General features: G+C 38.5%; 3 protein-coding genes across 3 annotated transcripts; 1 reads left to right on the forward strand and 2 right to left on the reverse strand.

Moving 5' to 3' along the window:
• Positions 1-7: 7 nt before the first annotated feature.
• On the forward strand, positions 8-15,944 carry LOC111409829 (probable magnesium transporter NIPA4). The gene is made up of 4 exons (XM_023039904.1): positions 8-256; positions 14,100-14,540; positions 14,930-15,035; positions 15,336-15,944. The coding sequence occupies exons 2-4, from the start codon at positions 14,496-14,498 to the stop codon at positions 15,440-15,442; spliced, it is 258 nt and encodes an 85-aa protein (XP_022895672.1). The 5' UTR covers positions 8-256; positions 14,100-14,495; the 3' UTR covers positions 15,443-15,944.
• On the reverse strand, positions 7,572-10,645 carry LOC111411108. Its single transcript, XM_023041674.1, has 2 exons — positions 10,551-10,645; positions 7,572-10,197 (listed from the first exon to the last, which is right to left on the reverse strand). The coding sequence occupies exons 1-2, from the start codon at positions 10,643-10,645 to the stop codon at positions 7,605-7,607; spliced, it is 2,688 nt and encodes an 895-aa protein (XP_022897442.1). The 3' UTR covers positions 7,572-7,604.
• A 3,871-nt stretch (positions 15,945-19,815) lies between the features above and the next one.
• On the reverse strand, positions 19,816-22,223 carry LOC111409830 (transcription factor TCP8-like). The gene is made up of 2 exons (XM_023039905.1): positions 20,422-22,223; positions 19,816-20,134 (listed from the first exon to the last, which is right to left on the reverse strand). Exon 1 carries the CDS (start codon positions 22,014-22,016, stop codon positions 20,424-20,426), a length of 1,593 nt encoding a protein of 530 aa, XP_022895673.1. The 5' UTR covers positions 22,017-22,223; the 3' UTR covers positions 19,816-20,134; positions 20,422-20,423.
• Positions 22,224-22,850: the final 627 nt, after the last annotated feature.

Consider the following 22,850-nt stretch of genomic DNA (forward strand, 5'->3'; position numbering starts at 1 on the left):
TTTTTTTTTTTTTTTTTTTTTTTTTTTTTTTTTTTTTTTTTTTTTTTTTTTACATTGTAAAGATGCCGGCATTGGAGGTGGCAGCAGCGGCGACGGCTGCTTCTGCTGCCACTAAGTCAGGTGTATATATGGGGATTTCGTCGGACAATATAAAAGGTTTGATGCTGGCTTTGTCTTCCAGCTTCTTCATTTGGCGCCAGCTTTATTGTTAAGAAAAAGGGGTTAAAGAAAGCTGGTGCCTCAGGCTTAAGGGCAGGTAACTTATAATACACTCGTGCTAGCATATTTTGATTTTTGTAAATGTTGAGAATCAAGGATATATTCAGTTATTTAATGCTTATCATATTTGAAAATTCCGAATGGGATACTGCATTAATGATATAATTGTTCTACTATGTGTAATATGAATTTTGTATCTTTGTTGGCATTTTAGATCGTTCGAGAATCATCAGACAGGAATTTAACGTAGCAAAGTCTGGTTAATACTCTATACCTCCAGAGAAAATTAATGCCATCACCTTACCAAGTATAAATCTTCAGTGTTTTATTAGTCTTCCTTGTGTAGTGATTTGGGGGGTGGGATGTGGAAAGTTTCGACCACCTTATCATTGTAATCTGACGTTGTTAACCATGATTAGGAGCATGTTTGAATTAGATTAAAAGCCCAAAAATGGCTTCTTTGTGGCAGTATCACTCTTGATACTGCAGAGATAATTGATTGAGCATATTGTCATCATAGATGGCATCAACAACTCTTATAGTTCTATGAAGCATTAGTGGCTTGCGTTTCAAGCCTCCATTGGTTACAAAAAGGAATTTAGAATTTGGATTGTTTTTTTAATGCTTTCTTTTTCCTTTTTGTTTATAACTTAAAAAGCAAGCCATCCGTTTCACACTCACAGTATGCTGTTCAAACTTCTTTGTTTAAGCAGATAGATTGGACACAAATGGCCATTATATGAAGTAGCTTTTATTTATCTTGTAGTAGCCAGTTAACAAGTGGGGCTTTTTAATTAAATAATTGTTACAATGGCAGTTTCCTTCTCATCATGAGGGAGGATGTGAAATCAACTGAAAACTTATGATAATTCTAATAGCCAGACAAGTCAATAAAGGAAGCAACCATGTACTGCCAAGTCAGTTGATGGCAAGTTACTACAAGTCTTTTTTTCTAGGTGAAGCATTTTGCTTCATCATTCACATCTGAACATACAGTTGGACTTTAAAGCACATACCCTAGCACTGTCAGTAGTTATGATTACCTTAAAATGATGAATTTGTATTAGTTTCTCATATTCATATAAATTTTCAATTGCAAAATACTTTACCCATTGTGCTTAAGGATCTCTTTTGAGATATATATTCATGTTCCTCTGATTTCTGTTTTGGGATATTATCTTGCTTTGTTTTTCTTTTCTTTAGTTTATTCTATTGGTGGAATAAACCAATTTTATATCAATTATGAAGCCAATAGTTATATTTTGCCATATGTTCTGTTTCCACGGGAGCTGGAGGTTATTCATACCTATATGAGCAATTATGGTGGGTGGGCATGATAACAAGTGAGTATATTGTAAATGCGGCTCAGGCAATGAAAGTATTTCTAATAAAAGACTATAATGATTGTCACTTGCACACAACTTTAAGCTAAGAGACAAAAGAATCTATTTATCATGGAGCTAATCCACAAAACAGTTTCTTGTTGTATCCTTAGCTTTTCATTTTTTTTTCCATTTTTATAAATGATATTCTGTAAGCACCCAAAGGTACATGCATTGATGATTAAATTATCTACCATGTATTTTCTCTGCATGTTGCAGGCACCAATTTATCCGCTGTGGTTTGTCTGTATATACTTTGAAGCATATAATTCTGTATATGAACGTGTTTCACCCTTTTTTTTTTTTCCTTCACCATGTATTTTCTATATATGTTGTGACATCTATTTATCCACCAAGTTTTTTAGTAATATTTTGTAGCATATAGTTCTAATGCCCATGCTGCATGCAGCATGCATTATACAAGATCCACATAAAACAAGTTGATCTTGTTTTGTAACTGTTGCTACCTTCTATTTTCTTAGTTTGGTCCGTTTCTGATATCTAACACCATGCATGTTGTGACATTTGACTCATTTAAACTACATAGGAGCGATATATTCTTCTTAAACTGAAATAAACAATCTTGTTGGTAAGGCAATGATAAATATGACAATTTTAGTTCTAACGCCATGTGCTAATATAAAGATCAATATTACTTTACAATCAGAAATAATAGACAAGAAATAACATGAAAATTATGGAAGGGCGATCTTCGAAATTACCAAATTTAGAAAATAATTTGTTTATACTTAAAGTTGTGCAAATGAATACTTAATCACAAGAACACCACCATCTAGCAAAGTAAACATTTTCTGTCCCAAGTTCAAATATAATGCAGAATATACTCTTGCATCTACTACCCCATTCGCAGATGAACACTTTCTATATAGGATTTGGAGAATTCAGAATTTGAAGGGGGAAAAGCCTCATATATTACCCACTTCAATGCTATATTTTGATTTATATTACATATTTTTCTAGTGAAACTTCAAATAATTGCTGGTTTTGAAATAAAGCCAACTCTACTTTGAGAGGTACTTTACACTGGATGAGAAAAGAAAACGGAGAAATGTCTCACTTGGTTTTCATCCTTAATTATGTTCAGTAGTACTATCCAATCCAATGTACCAAAGACGTCACAAGGGTTTAGCATATCCAATTTAATGAACCAAAGATGTCATGAGGGTTTGGGTTAAATAACAACTACATTAGTCTATCTGGAGGTCAAAGGTGAATCTTCATTCTATCTAGGCTTGTATTAAAAAAAAAAAAAAAAAAAAAACTTAAACAGAAGCTTTGAATTTGCCAACCAATCTCAGTTAAGATGTCGAAAGGCATATGGCATCCAAATAGATGTACAAAATATTATGTCCATTCCAAAGTTCACTCTCCAGCAGGTATCCAAAGATAATCCAGTCTCATGTCCTTGGTTGCCATAATAGTACAAGGAACAACATTATCGACTTTGTCTTGCCTTGTTTTGAATGCTATCAAACATAGAAATTACTGCATAATGGACTTTGTTCTTTTGCTACCAAGTGATAAAAGTTTCTTTTGGTCTGAACATTCTGAAACTGGAAATTTTGTTGTGTGTTCGCTGTTGGAACAGTGATTGTTGGAGAAATTGCTAATTTTGCAGCATATGCATTTGCACCAGCCATTCTTGTCACACCACTTGTTGCGCTCAGCAGTATTATAAGGCGGTATTGTTGTATCTGAGACCTTACTAAAAATGATGCCTCCTTTTTTGACCACTGAGCGATGAATGTATTGTAATGCTGTACTGGCACACATTGTTTTGAGGGAGAAGCTACACATTTTTTGGAGTTCTTGGTTGTGAGTTGTGTGTTATGGGTTCCACCACAATTCTTCTACATGCTCCACAAGATCGTGAGATTGATTCTGTGAAAGAAGTATGGGATCTTGCTACAGAGCCAGGTGTCTTACAATTTCTACTACCCTATCTTTTGGTTTCTTTAATGCAGCATCTTTTTATATCCTCTTTTCACACTTAATCTACTCTCTTCTGCAGCCTTTCTCTTTTGTGCAGCTCTGGTGATAACAGTTGTCCTCATTCTAATATTTCATTATGTTCCACAATGCGGGCAGAAGCATATATTGTTTTTGAAGACAATGAGAATATGAAAGTTGAATAAATTATTTGATTCAATTGTTTTCTATTCTTTACATACTCGGATACCTATTTAACATGTACAAAGAGAACAAAAATATGGAAACATAAAATGATATGGAAACATAAAATTCAACCCATAAAATCAGCCTAAATATCGGATCTTGTTATGACCTCAATCTCCTCCAAGTCCCCTTCAAATCATTCGGGATTTCCACACTCCCTCTCAAGTTGGATCATAGATGTTGATCATGTCCAACTTGCAGATAAACTCTTCAAAGCTGGACCTTTGTAATCCCTTAGTGAATATATCTGCTAATTGTTCTCTTGTAGGGATATAGGTCATGCAGATTGTCCCTTTTTCAATCTTTTCCTTGATAAAATGCCTGTCAACTTCTATATGTTTAGTTCTGATGTGTTGAACAGGATTATGAAAAATGCTGATAGCAGCTTTATTGTCGTAGTAGAGTTTGATGGGGAGCTCTGCTGTGATGTGTGGTTCCTCCAAAAACTTTTGTAACCATAGCCCTTCACACATCCCTTGTGCAACAGCTCTGAACTCAACTTTGACACTTCTTCTGGCTACCACACTTTGCTTCTTACTCCTTCATGTTACTAGATTTCCCAAAATGTAGGTACAATAGCCGGTAGAAGACCTTCTGTCTTCGGCTGATCCTGCCCAATCTGCATCTGTATACATCTCTACCTTCTTACTGTCTTCTTTCTTAAAGAATAGATCTCGCCCTGGAGAGCTTTTCAAATATCTGAGAATCTTATATAATGCCTCCAGGTGACTCTCCTTTGGTGAATGCATGTGCTGACTAACCGCACTTGCAGCGAAAGCAATGTCAGGTGTAGTGTGAGAGAGGTAGATCAATCTACCTACTAGTCTCTGATATCTTTCTTTATCTACTGGCTTTCCAATGTCTTTTGTTCTTTTTCCTGTCTCGATCGGAGTATTGCTTGGCTTATAACTAAGTATACCAGTCTCAGTCAAGAGGTCGAGTGCATACTTTCTCTGGGAGACACTAATTCTCTTCCTTGATCTAGCGACCTCCATTCCTAGAAAGTATCGCATTTGACCTAGTTCTTTTACCTCAAACTCTCTGGCTAAGACCTTCTTCAATCTCTCCACTTCTCCTGTGTTATCTCCAGTGAGGATGATGTCGTCGACATACACAATTAGGATGGTCCTCCTTCCATCATTGGATTGTTTGATGAACATAGTGTGATCTGATTGTCCTTGTTGGTATCCTTGATTCTTTATCACCTTCGTAAATCTATCAAACCACGCTCTAGGTGATTGTTTGAGTCCATACAGTGATTTCTTTAATTTAGATACTCTGGTTTCCTCTTCCTTCTTGCAACATCCTGGTGGTAGCGTCATGAACACTTCTTCTTCCAGCTCACCATTTAGAAAAACATTTTTTATGTCAAATTGATGGAGTGGCCGATCCAGGTTTGCCGCCAAAGACAAGAGGACCCGTATAGTATATAGCTTTGCTATTGGTGCAAATGTCTCGGTGTAGTCAATATGATAGGTACCACCCTAGAGTGCTGTAGATTTTAATAAAAAAAACAAGGAAATCGACTGTGAAAAGAGACTTGTATTACTGAAGAACGTTCCAATTACAGCAGCAAAGAAAACATAATCGAATTAAAGATGACCGTTAGAGGTCATATGACAACCACCCTTACTGAAATATCTTTTTTGCATGCCCTTCTATTCCCAACCCTTTTTCTATTTATAGACTACTACTAACCGAATTGCCTCCTCACTCTTTACTCCTAACAGAATTTGTTATTTGTTACTGCCCCTCCCCCCTCTTCCCTATTCTTCTAGAATAGGTATGCTTAATTGGGGGCTTATCAATTACCCCCCCCCCCCCCAATTCAGCCACCTTGTCCTCAAGGTGGAAGGTAGGAAATTGATGAGCAATGAGACTGTGAGGTTCCCAGGTTGCTTTCAGTGGTGATAATCCTTTCCACTGAATCAACACTTCCAAGCCTTCTTTTACTGGCCTTACGCCAATCACAGTTTCTGGTTCCACTAGCAATTCCCAGTCAGCCCCCAAGTTGTGAGGTAAGGGAGATGCCAGCTGATGTTGCCCCATGGCCTTTTTTAGTTGTGAAACATGAAACACCGGATGAATTTGTGTCTCAGGTGGTAATTTCAAACGATAAGCAACCTTTCCCACCTTATTTATAACTGTAAACGGTCCATAATAACGGGGGGCAAGCTTTTCGTTGACATGGTGAGCCAGAGTCTTGCGACGATAGGGGCGCATTTTCAAGTACACCTTGTCTCCAACCGAAAATTCCAGTGCCCTCCTGCTCTTGTCAGCCGAGATTTTCATCTGCTGCTGGGCACGGTGTAAATGTACTCTGAGTTCCTCCAAAAGTTTATCCCTTTCGGCTAACTGCTGGTCCAAGGATGACACTATAGTTGACCCTTTCTCAAAATGCAGCAGAGGTGGAGGGTCTCTTCCATACACTATGTGAAAAGGGGTACGTTGTGCTCCTACATGGAATGAGGTATTGTAAGAATACTCCGCCCAAGGTAAGAAGTGATGCCACTCCTTTGGTCGGACTGAAGTAAAGCAACGTAAATATGTTTCCACCCCTCTATTTACCACATCCGTCTGTCCATCCGTTTGGGGATGATAGGCTGAGCTATGTCTGAGTTTAGTCCCCTGTAGTCGAAACAGCTCACACCAAAACTTGCTCAAGAATACCTTGTCTCGGTCGGAAATGATTGAGTGAGGAATCCCATGAAGCCGAACCACTTCCTTTACAAAGGCAGTTGCCACAGATGGTGCTGTGTATGGGTGTTTGAGACCAATGAAGTGTGCATACTTGCTCAAGCGATCAACTACTACCAAGATTGAATCAAACCCGTCCGACTTTGGTAGTCCTTCTATGAAGTCCATAGACACGTCTTCCCATATTTTCTCTGGTATAGGAAGAGGCTGCAACAGCCCGGCAGGAGCCAAGGTGGAGTACTTATGTTGTTGGCAAACTTCACATGTAGCCACGTATGCTCTTATGTCCTTTTTCATCCCAATCCAATGGAAAGTTGCTGCCACCCTTTTGAAGGTTTTAAGGAAACCCCCATGTCCCCCAATCTTACTGTCATGTCCATCTTGTAGAACCACTAAGATAAGTGATGATTCCCGAGGTAAAGTGATTCTGTCTTTGTATAACAAAACTCCCTGAATGTAGGTATAACCTGGATAAGACGACGGATCAGCCTTTATAGCAGTTATAATGCGGCTCAACATCAGATCTTCTTCTGCAGCCTTTGTCACTTCCTCTATCTGCAGGCCACCAGAAATGCTAAGGGTCAACAAGGTCGTGGCTGCTCCTTTTCTTGACAGCGCATCTGCTGCCCTGTTCTCCAGCCCGGCCTTGTATTCTATAGCCATGTCAAACCCCAAAAACTTCGTGAGCCATTTTTGATATTCTACGTTTACTAAGCGCTGTTCAAGAAGGAATTTGAGACTCTTCTGGTCTGTCCGGACTACAAATTGTCTTCCCAGCAAATAATGCCTCCACTTCTGTACAGCCAACACAATTGCCATTAGTTCCTTTTCATATATTGATTTATTCTGGCTCCTCGGTGGAAGGACTTGACTAAAATAAGCAATGGGTTTCTGATTTTGCATCAGGACAGCCCCTACTCCTTGTCCAGATGCATCCGTCTCAATCACGAAAGGCTGTGAAAAATCTGGAAGAGCTAACACCGGAACCCTCACCATTGCCTGCTTTAATTTTGTAAATGCTGCTTCTGCCGCCTCATTCCACCCAAAATTATCCTTCTTCAATTGTTGAGTTAATGGCCATGCTATCTTACCATAGGATTCGACAAAGCGTCAGTAGTACCCTGTCAACCCTAGGAAGCCTCTTAATTCCTTCAAGTTTTTTGGCCGCGGCCATTCTTTCATTGCCGCTACTTTAGACTCATCCGCCACTACTCCTTTCCCTGAAATAATATGCCCCAGATACTCTATCTCCTTCTGCCCAAATAAACACTTCTTTTTGTTCGCATAAAGCTGATTTTCCACTAGGATCTGTAGAACCATACGTAGGTGACTCCTGTGCTCCACCTCGGTTCGGCTATAGACTAGGATGTCATCGAAGAAGACCAACACACATTTCCTGAGCAGCTCTCTGAAGATGGAATTCATCAAGGATTGAAAAGTGGCTGGTGCATTCATCAAACCAAAAGGCATGACGAGAAATTCGTAATGGCCTTCATGGGTCCGAAAAGCAGTTTTCGGAATGTCCTCTGCTTTTACTCGGATTTGATGGTATCCGGACTTAAGGTCAATCTTTGAGAACACCGTCGCCCCATTCAACTCATCCAGCAGCTCATCAATAACCGGGATGGGAAATTTGTCGGGGACAGTAGCTTTGTTTAATGCTCGGTAATCCACGCAAAATCTCCAACTTCCATCTTTCTTCCTGACCAAAAGCACAAGACTTGAAAACGGACTTGTGCTTCGCTGTATAATTCCTGCTGCCAACATTTCCCGCACCAGCTGTTCGATTTCATTCTTCTGGAAATGCGGGTACCGATAAGGCCTCACATTCACCGGCGCAGCACCGGGTTTCAAGATGATTGCATGATCTTGAGATCTCTTAGGAGGCAGCTGGGTGACATCCTTGAAGACTAGTTGAAATTCCTCCAACATTTCGGTAATAATTGCTGCTGGTTGCGGCTGAGTAAATTTTGAGTCGATGGTAATGGTTCCCAATTCCAGCAAAAGTCCTTCTCCCTGTTCCTTAAAGGCTTTCCACATCGTTTTCAATGACACGGGAGTCCTGCTGAGGCTGGGGTCCCCCTGCAATGTTATTTTCGTCCCAGCCACGTCGAAAGACATGGTTAGACTCTTCCAATCCACCTGCGTCCTTCCCAACTTCTGGAGCCACTGCATCCCCAGAATAATATCAGAGCTGCCCAACTCCAGGGGTAAGAAATCTTCCTCTATCACTAGCCCTGGTAGTTTCAAGGACACCCTTCGACAAATGCCTTCCCCTTTTACTGTCATGCCGGTTCCCATGATCACTCCGTATCCTGCCGTGCACGACAGTGGCAACCCCAGCTGTTGAACCATGTCAGCTGAAATAAAATTGTGCGATGCCCCACTGTCCACCAGTACTACCACCTCCCGCTGTCCAAGCCTTCCCCGCAATTTCATGGTGCCCGGCGCTGTGAGGCCCACCACCGAATTTATTGACAACTCCACTGGCTGTCCCGAGCCCATGGCGTCAGTGTCGGCGAAAGCCAAGTCCCCATCGGCCTCGACATCGCCGGCGTCGAGTTCGCCGTTCTGCCCAGTTTCCTTTCGTTCATCGCTCCCTTCAAACTCGTGAGTCAGGAGGACTTGTAACTCTTTATTCCTGCGCCGGTGCCCGACCGTGAACCGTTCATCACACTTAAAACACAAACCCTTCTCCCTCTTAATTTGCATCTCTGAATCTGAAAGGCGTTTGAAGGCTGCTGGATTTTTGGGGACAAAATTAGGGCGCTGTGGAAGTATATTTACTGGGATCCTGTTTTTATTTTGCTTGAGTGTGCCTTGGGGCGGGTTGGGGCTCTGATATGGAATACTTTTGGGCTTCGTTGGACCGGGGCCTTGGTGGGTAATTAGGTTCCGGTCCTCAACCATTTGGGCCACCTCCATAATCTGCTCTAGGCCCAAAGGTCTCAGTAATTGAACTTCGGCCCTGATTTCCGCCCTGAGTCCATTAAGAAAGCTGCACTCCATCACCTCCTCTGAGATTCCCAATAATGGCGAGGCTAGAGTTTCAAATCGCCGGCGGTACTCCCTTACCGTCGTAGTTTGCTGGAGAGACAAGAACTGGGCACATAAGGATCCCTCCTGTGAGGGTCGGAATCGCCTGAGCAAGTGTGCCTTCAGATCTTCCCACGCTTTCACCGGTCTCCGCCGCTCTTCCCACTGGAACCAGGCTAATGCCTCGCCGTCGAAACACACCGCCGCGGCTTCCAGCTTCTCTTCCTCAGAGAGTCGATTGACACTGAAGTATCTTTCCACCCTGAACACCCATCCGTCTGGATCGTTCCCTTCAAATACTGGCATCTCCAATCGCCGTATGCGTGGCTCCCCTCTCCATTCACTACCAGCACTTCCCCCAACGCATTGGTTACTGCTGGGTCGCGACTGTGTTAACCCAGACTCGGCAGACAATGTTGGTGACTTCTCACTGGTTATTCCCTTCTCCTTTCGTTCCTTCTCCTGAGTATCCCATTTCCGCATGAGTATTTCGAACCTTTCTGTCATCCCCGCATGCATTAATCTGAATTCTGATTGTAGTGAACCCAATCCTGCCTGAAGTTCCTGATAATGGTTCTCCACCCTTTGTTCCAGTTCACCCACGCGATCTGTCAACGTCATGGTTGTACTGCTCTGATACCAAATTGATAGGTACCACCCTAGAGTGCTGTAGATTTTAATAAAAAAAACAAGGAAATCGACTGTGAAAAGAGACTTGTATTACTGAACAACGTTCCAATTACAGCAGCAAAGAAAACAAAATCGAATTAAAGATGACCGTTAGAGGTCATATGACAACCACCCTTACTGAAATATCTTTTTTGCATGCCCTTCTATTCCCAACCCTTTTTCTATTTATAGACTACTACTAACCGAATTGCCTCCTCACTCTTTACTCCTAACAGAATTTGTTATTTGTTACTGCCCCTCCCCCCTCTTCCCTATTCTTCTAGAATAGGTATCCTTAATTGGGGGCTTATCACAATACTGTATGTCTGAGTGAACCCCTTTGCAACTAACCGGGCTTTGTACCGTTCTACTGTGCCATCTGCCTTGTACTTCACCGTGAACACCCACTTATAGCCCATTGTTTTCTTCCCCTTTGGCAAAGTCATCACCTCTCAAGTTCCATTTTTTTCTAATGCCCTTAGTTTTCCATCACTGCTTTTCTCTATTCTGGAATCTCCAAGGCTTCTTGAATATTCTTAGGAATCCGGATTCTATCAAGGTTAGACGTAAAAGCACGACACTTGGTAGAAAGAGTATTGTAAGATACAAATTTTGAGATAGGATGAAGAATACATGAACGAGGTTGTTTTCTAAGAGCAATGGGTAAGTCATCAAGATTTGTTACCTGGTCTGGATTGGGATTTGGCTCAGGAAAAGTCGGAGCTATCACCGGTTTTGACTCTTTTGGTACTTTGAATGCGAGAGTCTCATTTGGCTTTGATTTTGGTCTCCTTGAGTAGACAAGTGTCTCCCTGTCTTTTTGCTTTCCCACATCTCTCCCTGAGTTCAAGATTCCTTATGTGTTGGACAAGGAATGAGAGGGTGGATTGTATGGGGTAGATTCAAATTTCGCAACATCAAAGCCGGTGTCTGAGTGTCGAGCTTCACTCTTGGACTCCCCCTGAAGCGAGTAGTAGGGAGTATGCTCAAAGAACGTGACATCTAGGCTAACATATAATTTCTGTGAGACAGGGTCATAACATTTGTACCCCTTCTGAGTGGGAAATTAGCCAAGGAAGATACATTTGAGAGCTTTAGGACCCAACTTATTCCGTTGGGAGGCGTGAATGTGGACAAACACCGTGGACCTGAAAACACGAAGTGGGAGAGACGAACTGAGCCGAGAATCAGGGAAGGTCTCTTGGAATTTTTGGAGAGGGGTGGCAAATGAGAGAACCCGACTAGGCAGTCGATTGATAAGGAATGTGGTCGTTAGGATTGCATCACCCCAGAAAGTATTTTTCAAGTTAAGAGGTGAACAGTAGGGCACGAGCTACTTTCAGAACTTGTCGATTTTTCCGTTCAGCAACCCCATTTTGTTGGGGGGTGTAAATGCAAGAACTCCGGTGAATAATGCCTTTTTCTTTAAGATAGGTGTCTAAAGAATGATTGAAGTACTCAGTGCCATTATTAGTACGAAGGATTTGGATTTTTGTGTGAAATTGGGTGTGAATCATAGTGTAGAAGTTCCTGAATATAGAACTAACCTCAAATTTATCGTTTAGTAAATACACCCAATAGAGACGAGAATGGTCATCAATAAAGGTAATAAACCATTTTTTGTGGGTCCTAATGGGAACCCGTGAAGGCCCCCAAAGGTCAATGGGAATCAAGGTAAAAGGTAGTGATGGTTTATAAGGGGATGTAGGAAAAGTAGTGCGATTATATTTTGCAAGTTCGCAAACTTCACATTGTAAATCCAAGGGAGTTTTATTTGAACAAAGTGAAGGAAACAACTTGTTTAAATATTGAAAACTAGGATGGCCTATTCGTTTGTGCCATAACGAAAGGTCATTATCCCTAAATGCAGAATTACAAATAGGAGGACAACACTGTTTACTCACGTGAGCATCATCAAAGTAGTAGAGCCCATCGCTTTCCTTAGCACGGCCAATAATCTTTCCCGATGATAGGTCCTGAAAGATATAATGAGAAGACAAAAACGTAGCTGAGCAATGAGATTGTTTGGTTAGCTGACTAACGGACAACAGATTGCAAGAGAGATTAGGAACATGAAGGACAGACTCCAAAGTAAGAAATTCAGAGATACGGATACTACCTTTGCCAGCTATTGGGGATAAAGTACCATCTGCAATTTTTACTTTCAAGTTACCAGAACAAGGTGAATATGTGGAAATAAATGATGGGCATCAGTCATATGGTCAGATGTATTAGAGTCAATAATCCAAGGAGTAAGGTGAGAAATGGTACTAAGAGAAGTTAAAAAAGTACCTTTGTGGGCTAAGGAACCTGATGGCATAGGAGTAGAGGACTGACCAGAGGTATGTTTAGAATGGCTCGAATTTTTGCAATGGTCAGAAAATAACATTTTATTCTGACTTGGGCCAGATCCTGTGGGCGGCCCATGAGTTAGAACGGCAGAAGCTTCACAAAGTGGCCGTTTATTATAATTTGGGCTGAATTCAGGCCCAGCCGTTATTGTCGCTTTTCTTCTACTCTCTTCACGCCGAACTTTGGAGATCATTTCTTGAATGAATAGTAATGGCCGACGACCCAAGACTCTGTTGCGAGCACTTTTGATTCTTCGCTCCTCTGCGCACTTCCTCTTAAGTCGGAAAGCTTGACCATAACAGCAGGAATAGCAGCCCTGTCGGCCGAATCCATGGAGGAGATTATCTTTGTTTCTCCTTCCTGAGTTGCCGACTGGGTAGACTCATGGCTGTCGGCCATGGATTGCTAGGGTTTTCAGAGTAACCCGTGCTCTAATGCCATGAAGACAATGAGAATATGAAAGTCAAATCAATTATTTCATTCAATTGTTTTCTATGATTTACATGCTCAGATACCTATTTAACATTTACAAAGAGAACAAAAATATGGAAACATAAAATTCAACCCATAAAATCAGCCTTAATATCGGATCTTGTTATGACCTCAATCTCCTCCAAATCCCCTTCAAATCATTCGGGATTTCCACAGTTTTATGTAGGTGTGTGCTCACTATTTGGTTCATTGTCGGTAGGTATTGCTATCTCTAATAAGATGTCTTCAGTTTAGTCCTCGCTGCATCAGCCAAGGGAAAAGGAGGAAAAAACTTTCTTCTTTTTGGATTTTAAAGTTATCGGGAATGCCTCGGCAGGTAATGTGTCAAAGCACTTGGAATTGCATTGAAGCTGACATTATCAGGAATGAACCAGCTAATATACCCAGAGACATGGGGCTTTGATTTGGTAGTCATTGTTTGTGTGCTAACCCAAAAGAATTATTTAAACAAGGTGAAGAACGAATTTTCTCTGTTAATTCTGTTTTTTTCCTCGGTTGACTTGTTGTGTAAGTAGCTTTTATACCTTTTTTGTCTTTTTATTTTGTTCGAAGTACAAAAGCCGGCATAATGTGTTGGAATAATGCAAAAGGTGGCTTAGATGTGGGAGCCAAGATATTAAGATATGACTACAATACAATTTCTGGTGATTGTTGGATGATTCTTTTCCATGTTAGGTTCAAGTATCTTAATCGTACAGGAGATCTTATTAATATCTAATGTCATAGGATGTCTTCGTTCTCAAGGGTCAAAATGAGTGCCACTGCAATTAAATACGTCAATGAATTTGCTACATTAGCTCCTGGGACAAGAATTAATCTGTACTTGACAGTTGTTATTATCTCATTTGATTTCCTGAGACGTGTATACTGGCTGCTTTTCAATTTAATTGTTGGTTGAGTTTCCAGCAAATTTACTGTTCTCTGGAGACATTTATACTGGCTGCTTTTGATTTTAATTGTTTGTTGACTTTCCAGCAAATTAATGTGTTATACTGTTTTAAACTCTCCTTCTATTTTTTTCACGACCCTTTATATTTTTGGTGATCTTGATTGCAGGCACCTGACACATTCAACATGGCTGTTGTTTCACCTATTTAGCGCGTCTGGGAGAGCTTAAGAGCAGAATTTCGACCGTTGACAGTTAATTTTCTACCGTTGAAGACTGGCTGAAGGGAGTTTTTTTATATAAAACCGGCTGACAAATTTCAGACAATTGAGCAGCATTTACATCCTAATTCTCAATTTTGCCCTCACTTTTGAAACCTCAACTACCCAATGGTCAAACTTGAGGGTTAAAATGGTCAATTGAAGCTGTTGAAATGAAGTGAAGACAGCACACGCCACCTCTGTGGGCTGGATGACGTGATTAAAGAAATTAATCTGTCCTTTTAAATTCCATCCAACGGTTGGAATTTTACCTTTAAGCGTGACCAGACAGGCCCTTACTTTGTTATGTTCACATCCTTAACCATATTGGCAAGTGTGATCATGTTTAAGGTAATCACGTTGCTGATTAAAATCATTATTCTGTTATGTTTTTCATTTTTGTCCCTAAAGTAAATAATTTTTCAAAAATTGATTAGGGCTGTTGGACAGTTATTGTTCAACTTCTCTGATGATGATGTGGAATGTAGCAAAACAAGCTATTCTAACGTAAAGAAGAAGACGCATCTTTTTCTTTGGAATGTAAACTTTTACATGAATCAACATGTGTGTTGATGGGAGAAAGTGTGTGTGTGTGTGTGTGTAGTTCATTATGAATGAGTATATACCTTTATCCATAAATTTTTTTAACCTTTTATGATTGGAAGGAAAAGTAATGTTGAAGATGTATTGAAAATGTAGAGATATAACGACTGAAGTTGCCCTTTTGTTTATATGAACAGGACTGGGACAGGCAGAACCCAACCCAGATTGTCACGGAAATGTGTGGCTTTGTGACCACTCTTTCAGGAACCTTTCTTCTTCACAAAACAAAAGACATTGCTGAAGGTATAAGTGCTATACCCTTCCATGTGGGCTCTTTTAGTTGTCAAAATAGCACAAATCCGCGTTTTTCCTCCTCTCTAATGGAGTTTCTGACCAAGTGATTTAGTTCCTCTTAGAATAAGTCCGTGCTGGTCTGGGCATGTTTGGTAAGCAGTAATAGATATTGTTGGACAATACATTAAATCAAATTTTAACTTCTTTTTATTTTCTTGATATTGTTCACTACTGTTGAATCCACCTTGATGCTAGTTCGTACTTGTTCTAAATAATCGATGACTTTTTTGACGAAAACTTCAATACCAGGATCCATGCCTACAACCCCGCGACTTCCCAAGCATGTGGATGAGGACGATAATTTTGTGCATGAAGTTATTCATTTAAGGCGGCAGGAATCCTTAAGAACACCATGAAGTATTCTTCTCCTCGTCTCTGTCAACTATTTTTTTTCTTTTCTTTGATTATTTTTGTCAAGTAGACCTCTCAGAATCTTGCTATTTGGGAAGAGACAACACTGATATAAATTGTGCCAACACTGGATCAATTTCCAGCACACTTTCTTTACGCAGTGGAAGGTTATATTTTTTAATAATTTCTAATGACGGCCATATAATTTTTCGATTTTCACACAAAATACTTGTTCGATATAGTAGATTGATTTTGCTGTATTCGGACTAATACCCGTCCCAGTCATTTCATCAAAATGTCTCATGTGAAGACTTGAAGTTGACTTATAAAAAAAAAGGTAGAGAAAAAGAGATCATCTCTATATTCCCGGACCTCATTGATTATGAATGCAAGTAAATGAAGCTCCCTTTAATGTCAATTTTCTCTGCTAAATATCTGCAAGTTGCAACTTTTCAACACTGTGAGTGGCATATTTCAGCTGACTTTTATTGGGATACTTTCACTTTATGTAGGTTCTCACTTGTCATGTGTTTTTGCGTCATTTGATTAGGCTACTTTTGGAATTTGCTGGTGAGCCACCCTACCAAAGACATCAAATTGTGTTTTTTAAACAATGCATAAATTATTTAATGTAATTTTTTTTTAAAAAATAAAAATTATTGCATTAGATGTCATTTTCTTGTACTATAGGCAAAAATAAATTAAAAGTTATTACGATCTTATTTATAGGTGCATGTGAATCATGTGGGCAAGGGAACCTTCATTTTCATTTGACAATTTTTTTAAGACTGTCCAATTCTTGAATGACACGTGTCTCCCTGATTTATAAACCTATTCCAAACCAGCAAAGCTGATATTATTTTTTTTTCTCAAATTTTATTGGGTCCAAGGACCTCATTGACCTATACCTATCTTTCCCTATTCGCCACTGTCTATAATAAGTTAGATATGGACTATTCGATCGTTAGATCTTTTAATATCAATATGCTAAAGATTTCGGACTCAAATTATGAAAAGATAGAGTTCGAGAGGCAACATTTGGGTGTCAAAGCAAGGATGCTAGGATTCAAGTTTGCAAGAAGGCCACATGGCCCACAAAGCAATAAACTCTTTCAACGATATTTGATGCAATATATAACGCGGAAGTCAACACAACACGAAATACTAAATTCAACATAATCGAAAATTTTCTCAACTAGACACAAGCGTGTTTCACAGTCGAGCAAAGCATGTCTTACCTGAATTTTAAGACATCTTTAATTCCAATTCCAAATATGCAATTTCTATGTCCACATTCAATAAATTAAAGCACAATACACACAAAAAAGTGCAGCATAGCATGCTACTGCGAAAATCACGGATGAGTGGAGAAGTATCCAATAAATTTTTCAAACTATACTGGCGGGAAATTTTAAAGTCGTCAATATATACTTTTTAAAATTGCAATTGCTTTAATAAATAATACTATGTCTCCTTAGCTAAAAAAAAAATATGATAAATGGCTTAATAAAAAATTAACTTCAATGCAAATTTTATGGGAAATCACAATATTTATCAATTTTCAATCACATATTTTATTAAGAGGGTGTTTGACACTTAAGGAAAAATGAATTTTAGAATAGTAAATTGATGGAGAATGTGTGGATGGAAATTTTTTGATTTACGTGTAATATTATTTTAATGAAAAATGTGTGATTGAAAAGAAGATAGAAAAAAATACGCTTTGAAAAAAATGAGAATCAAACAGGACCTAAATTTTATTAAAATGAACTAAAAATTTGGCTTTTAGCAAAATCAAATAGCGGCGCTGAATTTTTTCAATGAATAATGTTATCTAGCATATGTAATGTTTAATACAAGTTCAATATATTATAGGTCCTACCAAATGGATTCTAAATCCTTTAATTAATTATATTTATAATTTAATGTTACTAATGCTACGACCTAGAATTGTGTTAAATATAACGGGCGCTAAATAACATATCCATTAATACTCTTTTTTAATACAGTTTGATACAACATATCATACATGATCTAATTCTTATTAATTACATCTTAAACCCAATTTTGTAATTAAGAAAAGCAAGTTTCTTTAATATATTTAGTCCATGTTTGGTACGTATTAAAAGTTGCTAAAATTTCAATCAACAATATGTGCTTGTTTGGTAAGAATTTTGATAATTGATTTTTTGACTGTTATAAAGAAAGTGGGTCTCACCCATGAGAGAAATATTCAAAAATGACAATTGAAATAGTGAAATAACGGTCAAAATATTGATTTTAATTGGTTTTTAAACCTTACCAAACAAGCTCTATATTTTAACCTCATTTCATGAGATCGGAATTTTTTTAAATTACATATGTCATCAATTTTTATCAAAATTTAATCAAAATCTTATTCACTCTGCATCAAAGAGGGACTTTAATATGTTTACTTTAATGTGATTAAAAAATGCCTCGCAAAAGATTTAATTTAATTGATTAATCGGGCACAATTTCATATGGGAATATTCACCTTATTGTTTTCACATCCCTAAGCATAATGCTTTTCAATAGTGTTCTTATAAGATAATGATTAAAGCTTAGTTTTGTCTAAATTAATATAAAATAATGTACACAGCTCATCCTTGTCTTTTCTTAAAGCTATATACTCTATCAATAACTAATCTTTAATTAAATATTTTAAAATAATATATTCGAATTATTTAATAAAATGAAATTTAATACGCAAAATATATACAATAAAGTTGAATTTTATTGGCCTTTTTAACATTTTCAAATATATATATATATAAATAACATATACAAACAGAGCCCCCGTTAGACCCTCATTCTTTTTCTCTCTTATTTTCAACCACACAATCTTCTATGAAATAATATTATGCACAAATAAAAAACTTTTCATTCATTTTCAATCACACATTTTTAAAAAAAAATATTATTTCAACCATTAAAATTTGAAAATAATGAGGGCAAAACGGGGGCAAAATGTCTTTGTAAAGGAAATTTTGGAAGAGTAGTTATGGCGCACACCAATTCATTAAGATCTTGGTTAGATATTTGTGGGAATCTATGATTATTTTTAATTAAATTAAAAGTGAGGTTAATCATGAATTATAATTGTTTTTGTGTTTAAATGTCAACACAATAAGAAAAGAGGGAAAAAAGTGAAAATTTGCATAATTAAAATGATTACCACAACTTAATCATCCAAAAAAATGATAGACAAATAAGCATTTTATAATTAGTGGTGTAATTAAATCATTTAATTACTTAATTAGTTGAAGAACTCATAATTATGATGCTAACATGTTGAAATATTCCTTGAGCATGATGAATAAGAGTATCAGCAACGGATTTCGTAATGGAAAAAAACGTCGTTGATGCCCTTAATCACGGATTTGGCGATTAAAAATCATCACTAACGTGTTCTAGTTTTCGCTAATAAACTCGTAAATGCAAATTTATAAAATATTCTTGTATAAATCTTCGATAAATTTTGTTACTTCAAATTACGTCGTGTTTTTATTTGGTTTGTTACAATTTACGTGAATTCAATAAAGTATAAATAATAAAAATATATGGACAAAATAAACCCTATTAAAGTAATGTGGAAAAAGATTGGAAGATGAAAAATACTATGAAAATGCTGAAATAAAATGAAAAGAGATTGAACAAATAAACACGTGCTGATTAGGTACCACCTTCCCTCTAAACCAAATTTATGTTGTCAAAATTTTATTTGTTGGAGCTGTGTTCGGTGGGAATTAAAAGTTGGCAGAAAAGCAGTTAGCTTCATGAATTAGTAATACATATCTGAGTCGAGTCGAGTCGAATCGTTATGTAGATCCAATTGTTTCATTTGAATTATCCCGAAAATGTTTATTTCCAGATATTTAAAGCATTTTGTCGAGTTCTAGGTTCATGTTTACAAACTTAAACTTTTATGAGAAATGGTAAAATTTCATAAATTCCACAAGAAAAATGTTACATTTTTCCCCCCATTTCCTTTTCCATCTACCTTACCTTACCAAGAAAAAAGGGTGGGAATTTTAACTTTTTTTTATAGCAAATTTGTTTGAAAGTGCAAGAAAATGGCAAAAGTCAGCAAGTGGTCCAACAAATAAAACTTCAACCTTGAGTAGAATTAGGAAGATCAAAAGTACCAAGCTTTTTGCAGAATGTACCATACAATAATGAAGATTGTAGACCATGTCTATGAAAATATGTTTTTCTCAACTACTCTTATTCCTTATTGGGACACATCCCGCGATTTACCTCCCTCACAAAACTCTAGAAACGAGGCAGGGGCACTCAAAGTTGGGGTTTAACCTTTATGTTTTTCTTAACTACTCAAACTTTTAGAGAAGATGATGGGTCGAACAAAATATTTGAACATTTTTTTCTTCATCATTTTCATTTTCGTCAAACAAAAGCAGTAATTAGGTTCTTATACGAACCAATCTCCTCCTATACATTAATCTCTCTCTTATAATTCCTCTAGCGTCCCTTTGGACCAAACTAACAAATTATACACTTCGAATTCTTCATAACAATGTTACCAAAAACAAACAAAAAAAAATAAAATTTCATAAATCAAAGACAAATTAACTTAAAATGAGAAGTAGATACCTCTCTCTTCTCCTCTTCTCCTTTCTTTCTTGAAATTAATTAATCATCCCAGTTCCTATTTCTAGCTGCAAAACAAAAATTCTTGAATAAGAACCAATGACAATTCAAATTGTTAATTTTATGTACAGAGTGCCGTAAAATATTATCTGATTCTGCATATCAAACATGTTATGCATAAGTTGCATCGGATAAAAGTTCTTCCGTCGAGTAGGGTATATCAAACATGTCATTCCTAAGTTCGACTAGATAGCACCTGATAATTTTACATAAGGAAACGTATTTTCTAGTGTCGTTCAGTATTTTGTATCGAACGTGTAATGAAATAATTAATATAAATAGATAAATGGTATACCATTACTGAGAAGCATTTTGGCCATCTTCACCACTTTCGGTGTCTTGAGGCTGCTGTTGATGCTCGAATGGATGATGGCTTTGCCGATCAGAATTCATATTCAAACCGCCTCTGGAGTAAGCATTAAGCGCCGCAAGCATCCCCAAATTCGTCTCCCCCGATACATTTAATCCAAGATACTGAGATGGCGTTTGCTGTTGCTGCATTAACATTGATCCCAATTGTAATGGACTCGCTCTCCCTCCTTGAAATTCAAGATTCCCTGGATAATTAAACCGCGGCATGAACTGTAATGGCGTTTGGAGTGTGTTCCCACAAGCTGCAGTCGAAAATGGCCACATTTGAGGGGTGTCAGAGGGACCTGCCGCCGTCCCGGAAGTGGACGTGGCCGTTAACGCCTGGCCGTTGCCACCGGAGGTGAATGGAAGCATCCAGAAAGCGCCACCACCGGCGGTGGTTACACTGCTGGGTGCTGGCGCCACCGCCCACATGGCAGTGGCGGGCACCATGTTTGTATGCCGGATTAGACTGGGAGGAGATTGTCCGGCGGCCGGAGATTCTTGAGATTTTTGTATAATTTGTAGATTGTTCCCCTTGAATTGCTTGTGTGAAGGTGAATCTGAGCCTTCTCCTTGGGAATTATTAGTCCCTTCTTCTTTGAACAAATCTTCTCTATATCTTTTATGTAAGTAATCCTCGTTGGCCTCTTGTCCTCCTCCGCCAGCGCCACCACCATCTCCTCGTCCCCCGCCGCTTCCGCTAGCTAAAGATTCTGCAATTTGCGCTGCTTGTAAAAGGTGAGGCGTCTGCTGCTGCTGTTGGTGGCGAAACCCTAACATCTGTGAAAAATTCTCTTCATAAGGGTGGTGTGTTAGCCCTAGTGCGCCATGAAAAGAATGCGGAGCTGATTTTGTAGGTGGAGCCGACAGAATAGAGCCGCTGCTTCGAAGAGAGATGTTGAGGGTGGAAAAATTAGCTGGAATTGTGCCGGTGCCGGTGGCAGCTATGATTGCAGGCTCGGCTTGCTGTAAAAGCCACTCAACTGTTTCGCCATCGGACTTGTGACCTAATTCTCGGGTGAGCTGAAAAACCCTAGCAGCACAAACGGCTGGCATTCTTATGCGCCGCCCCCTGCCGTCGACCTTCGTGTGGCGGTCCTTGGTCACCTTTTTTGGTGGCTGTTGGGTCTGTACTTGCTGTTCTTGTGGTTGTCCAGTAATTTGAAGCTGGTTTTGGGATCTCTTGGAGGAATCAACAAGGGTTTCTGATCCGGTTGCGATGGCTAAAGAGGCATCCACAAGGTTCGGCGGCTGAATGGTGGAGGAGGTAGAAGCACTAGTGGTGGCTGTGGACGACGACGACGTCGACGATGAAGACGCGCCACCAGTAGCTCCAGCAGCAGACGAATTAGTAATGAAAGGTGGTGATTGTCCATGTTGGTATTGTTGCTGGGGGTGGAGGCGCTGGAGGAGATGATGAGATGGAGTGAGGTAATAGTTGGCTGAAGTGGTGGCGCCACCACTAGGAGAGGTGGATGCGGCGGCGGTGGTGCTATTGATTTGCTGTTTATTGTTTCTTGAATCCTTGAGTTCCATGTGGGTGGATTTGTGGGGTAATCCTAGAATATTTTTGAATCAATCTTGAATTCTTGATATTTCTGCAAGATTGATTAACCCCATCTCCCGACCCTCTCTTTCTTCTTCTCTTTCTTTACACATAAACATACATACATATACACAGAGAGATAGATATAGAGAGAGAGAAAGAGAAGTCTGTGGGGGTACTTGATTGACCCTTGTCTTCGTTTCACACACAAATATGTGTGTATACGTGTGAAAGTTTCATGTACACACAGTAATGTGTGTCAGTGTGTGAGATGCACATCTTATCAATGGAATGTGAAAATTGAGCTGCTTTTTCTTTTCTTTTCTTTTTTTATTTTACCAAATTTGCTAAGAGACATATAGCCTCGTAATTTGAAAATTTACCAGATAGTAAAATTTCTGAATAACAACTATTTTTCAACTCTTAGGGTCCACTTGGTTTGGCTAAGGAATTGTTTGGGAGCGATTTTTTCTTCCAAAAAATTTATTTTTTGATCGTTATTTTACTATTTCAGTTGTCATATTTGACTTCTTCTCTTACAGGTAAACCCCACTTTTCTCCTAATGATCAAAAAATCAATTCTCAAAATCACTCCCAATCAGCCTCTTTTTTGTTTTTATTATTATTATTATTTTTCTAGAGTTTTTTGACGAAGTTATTTAAAATCAGTTTTCCTTAAAAGTCTCCTTAACAAATAAATTATTTTCAAAAAATAATACAGCTTATTTGAACTCCATTTTTATGGGGGAAAAATGTATTTTTGAATAATATATTGATGGGAAATTGAATAATTAAAAAAAAGAAAATTTTTGAATTTGTATGTT

The sequence above is a fragment of the Olea europaea genome, chromosome 15 (assembly GCF_002742605.1).
Source record: "Olea europaea var. sylvestris chromosome 15, O_europaea_v1, whole genome shotgun sequence".
Lineage (NCBI taxonomy): Eukaryota > Viridiplantae > Streptophyta > Magnoliopsida > Lamiales > Oleaceae > Olea > Olea europaea.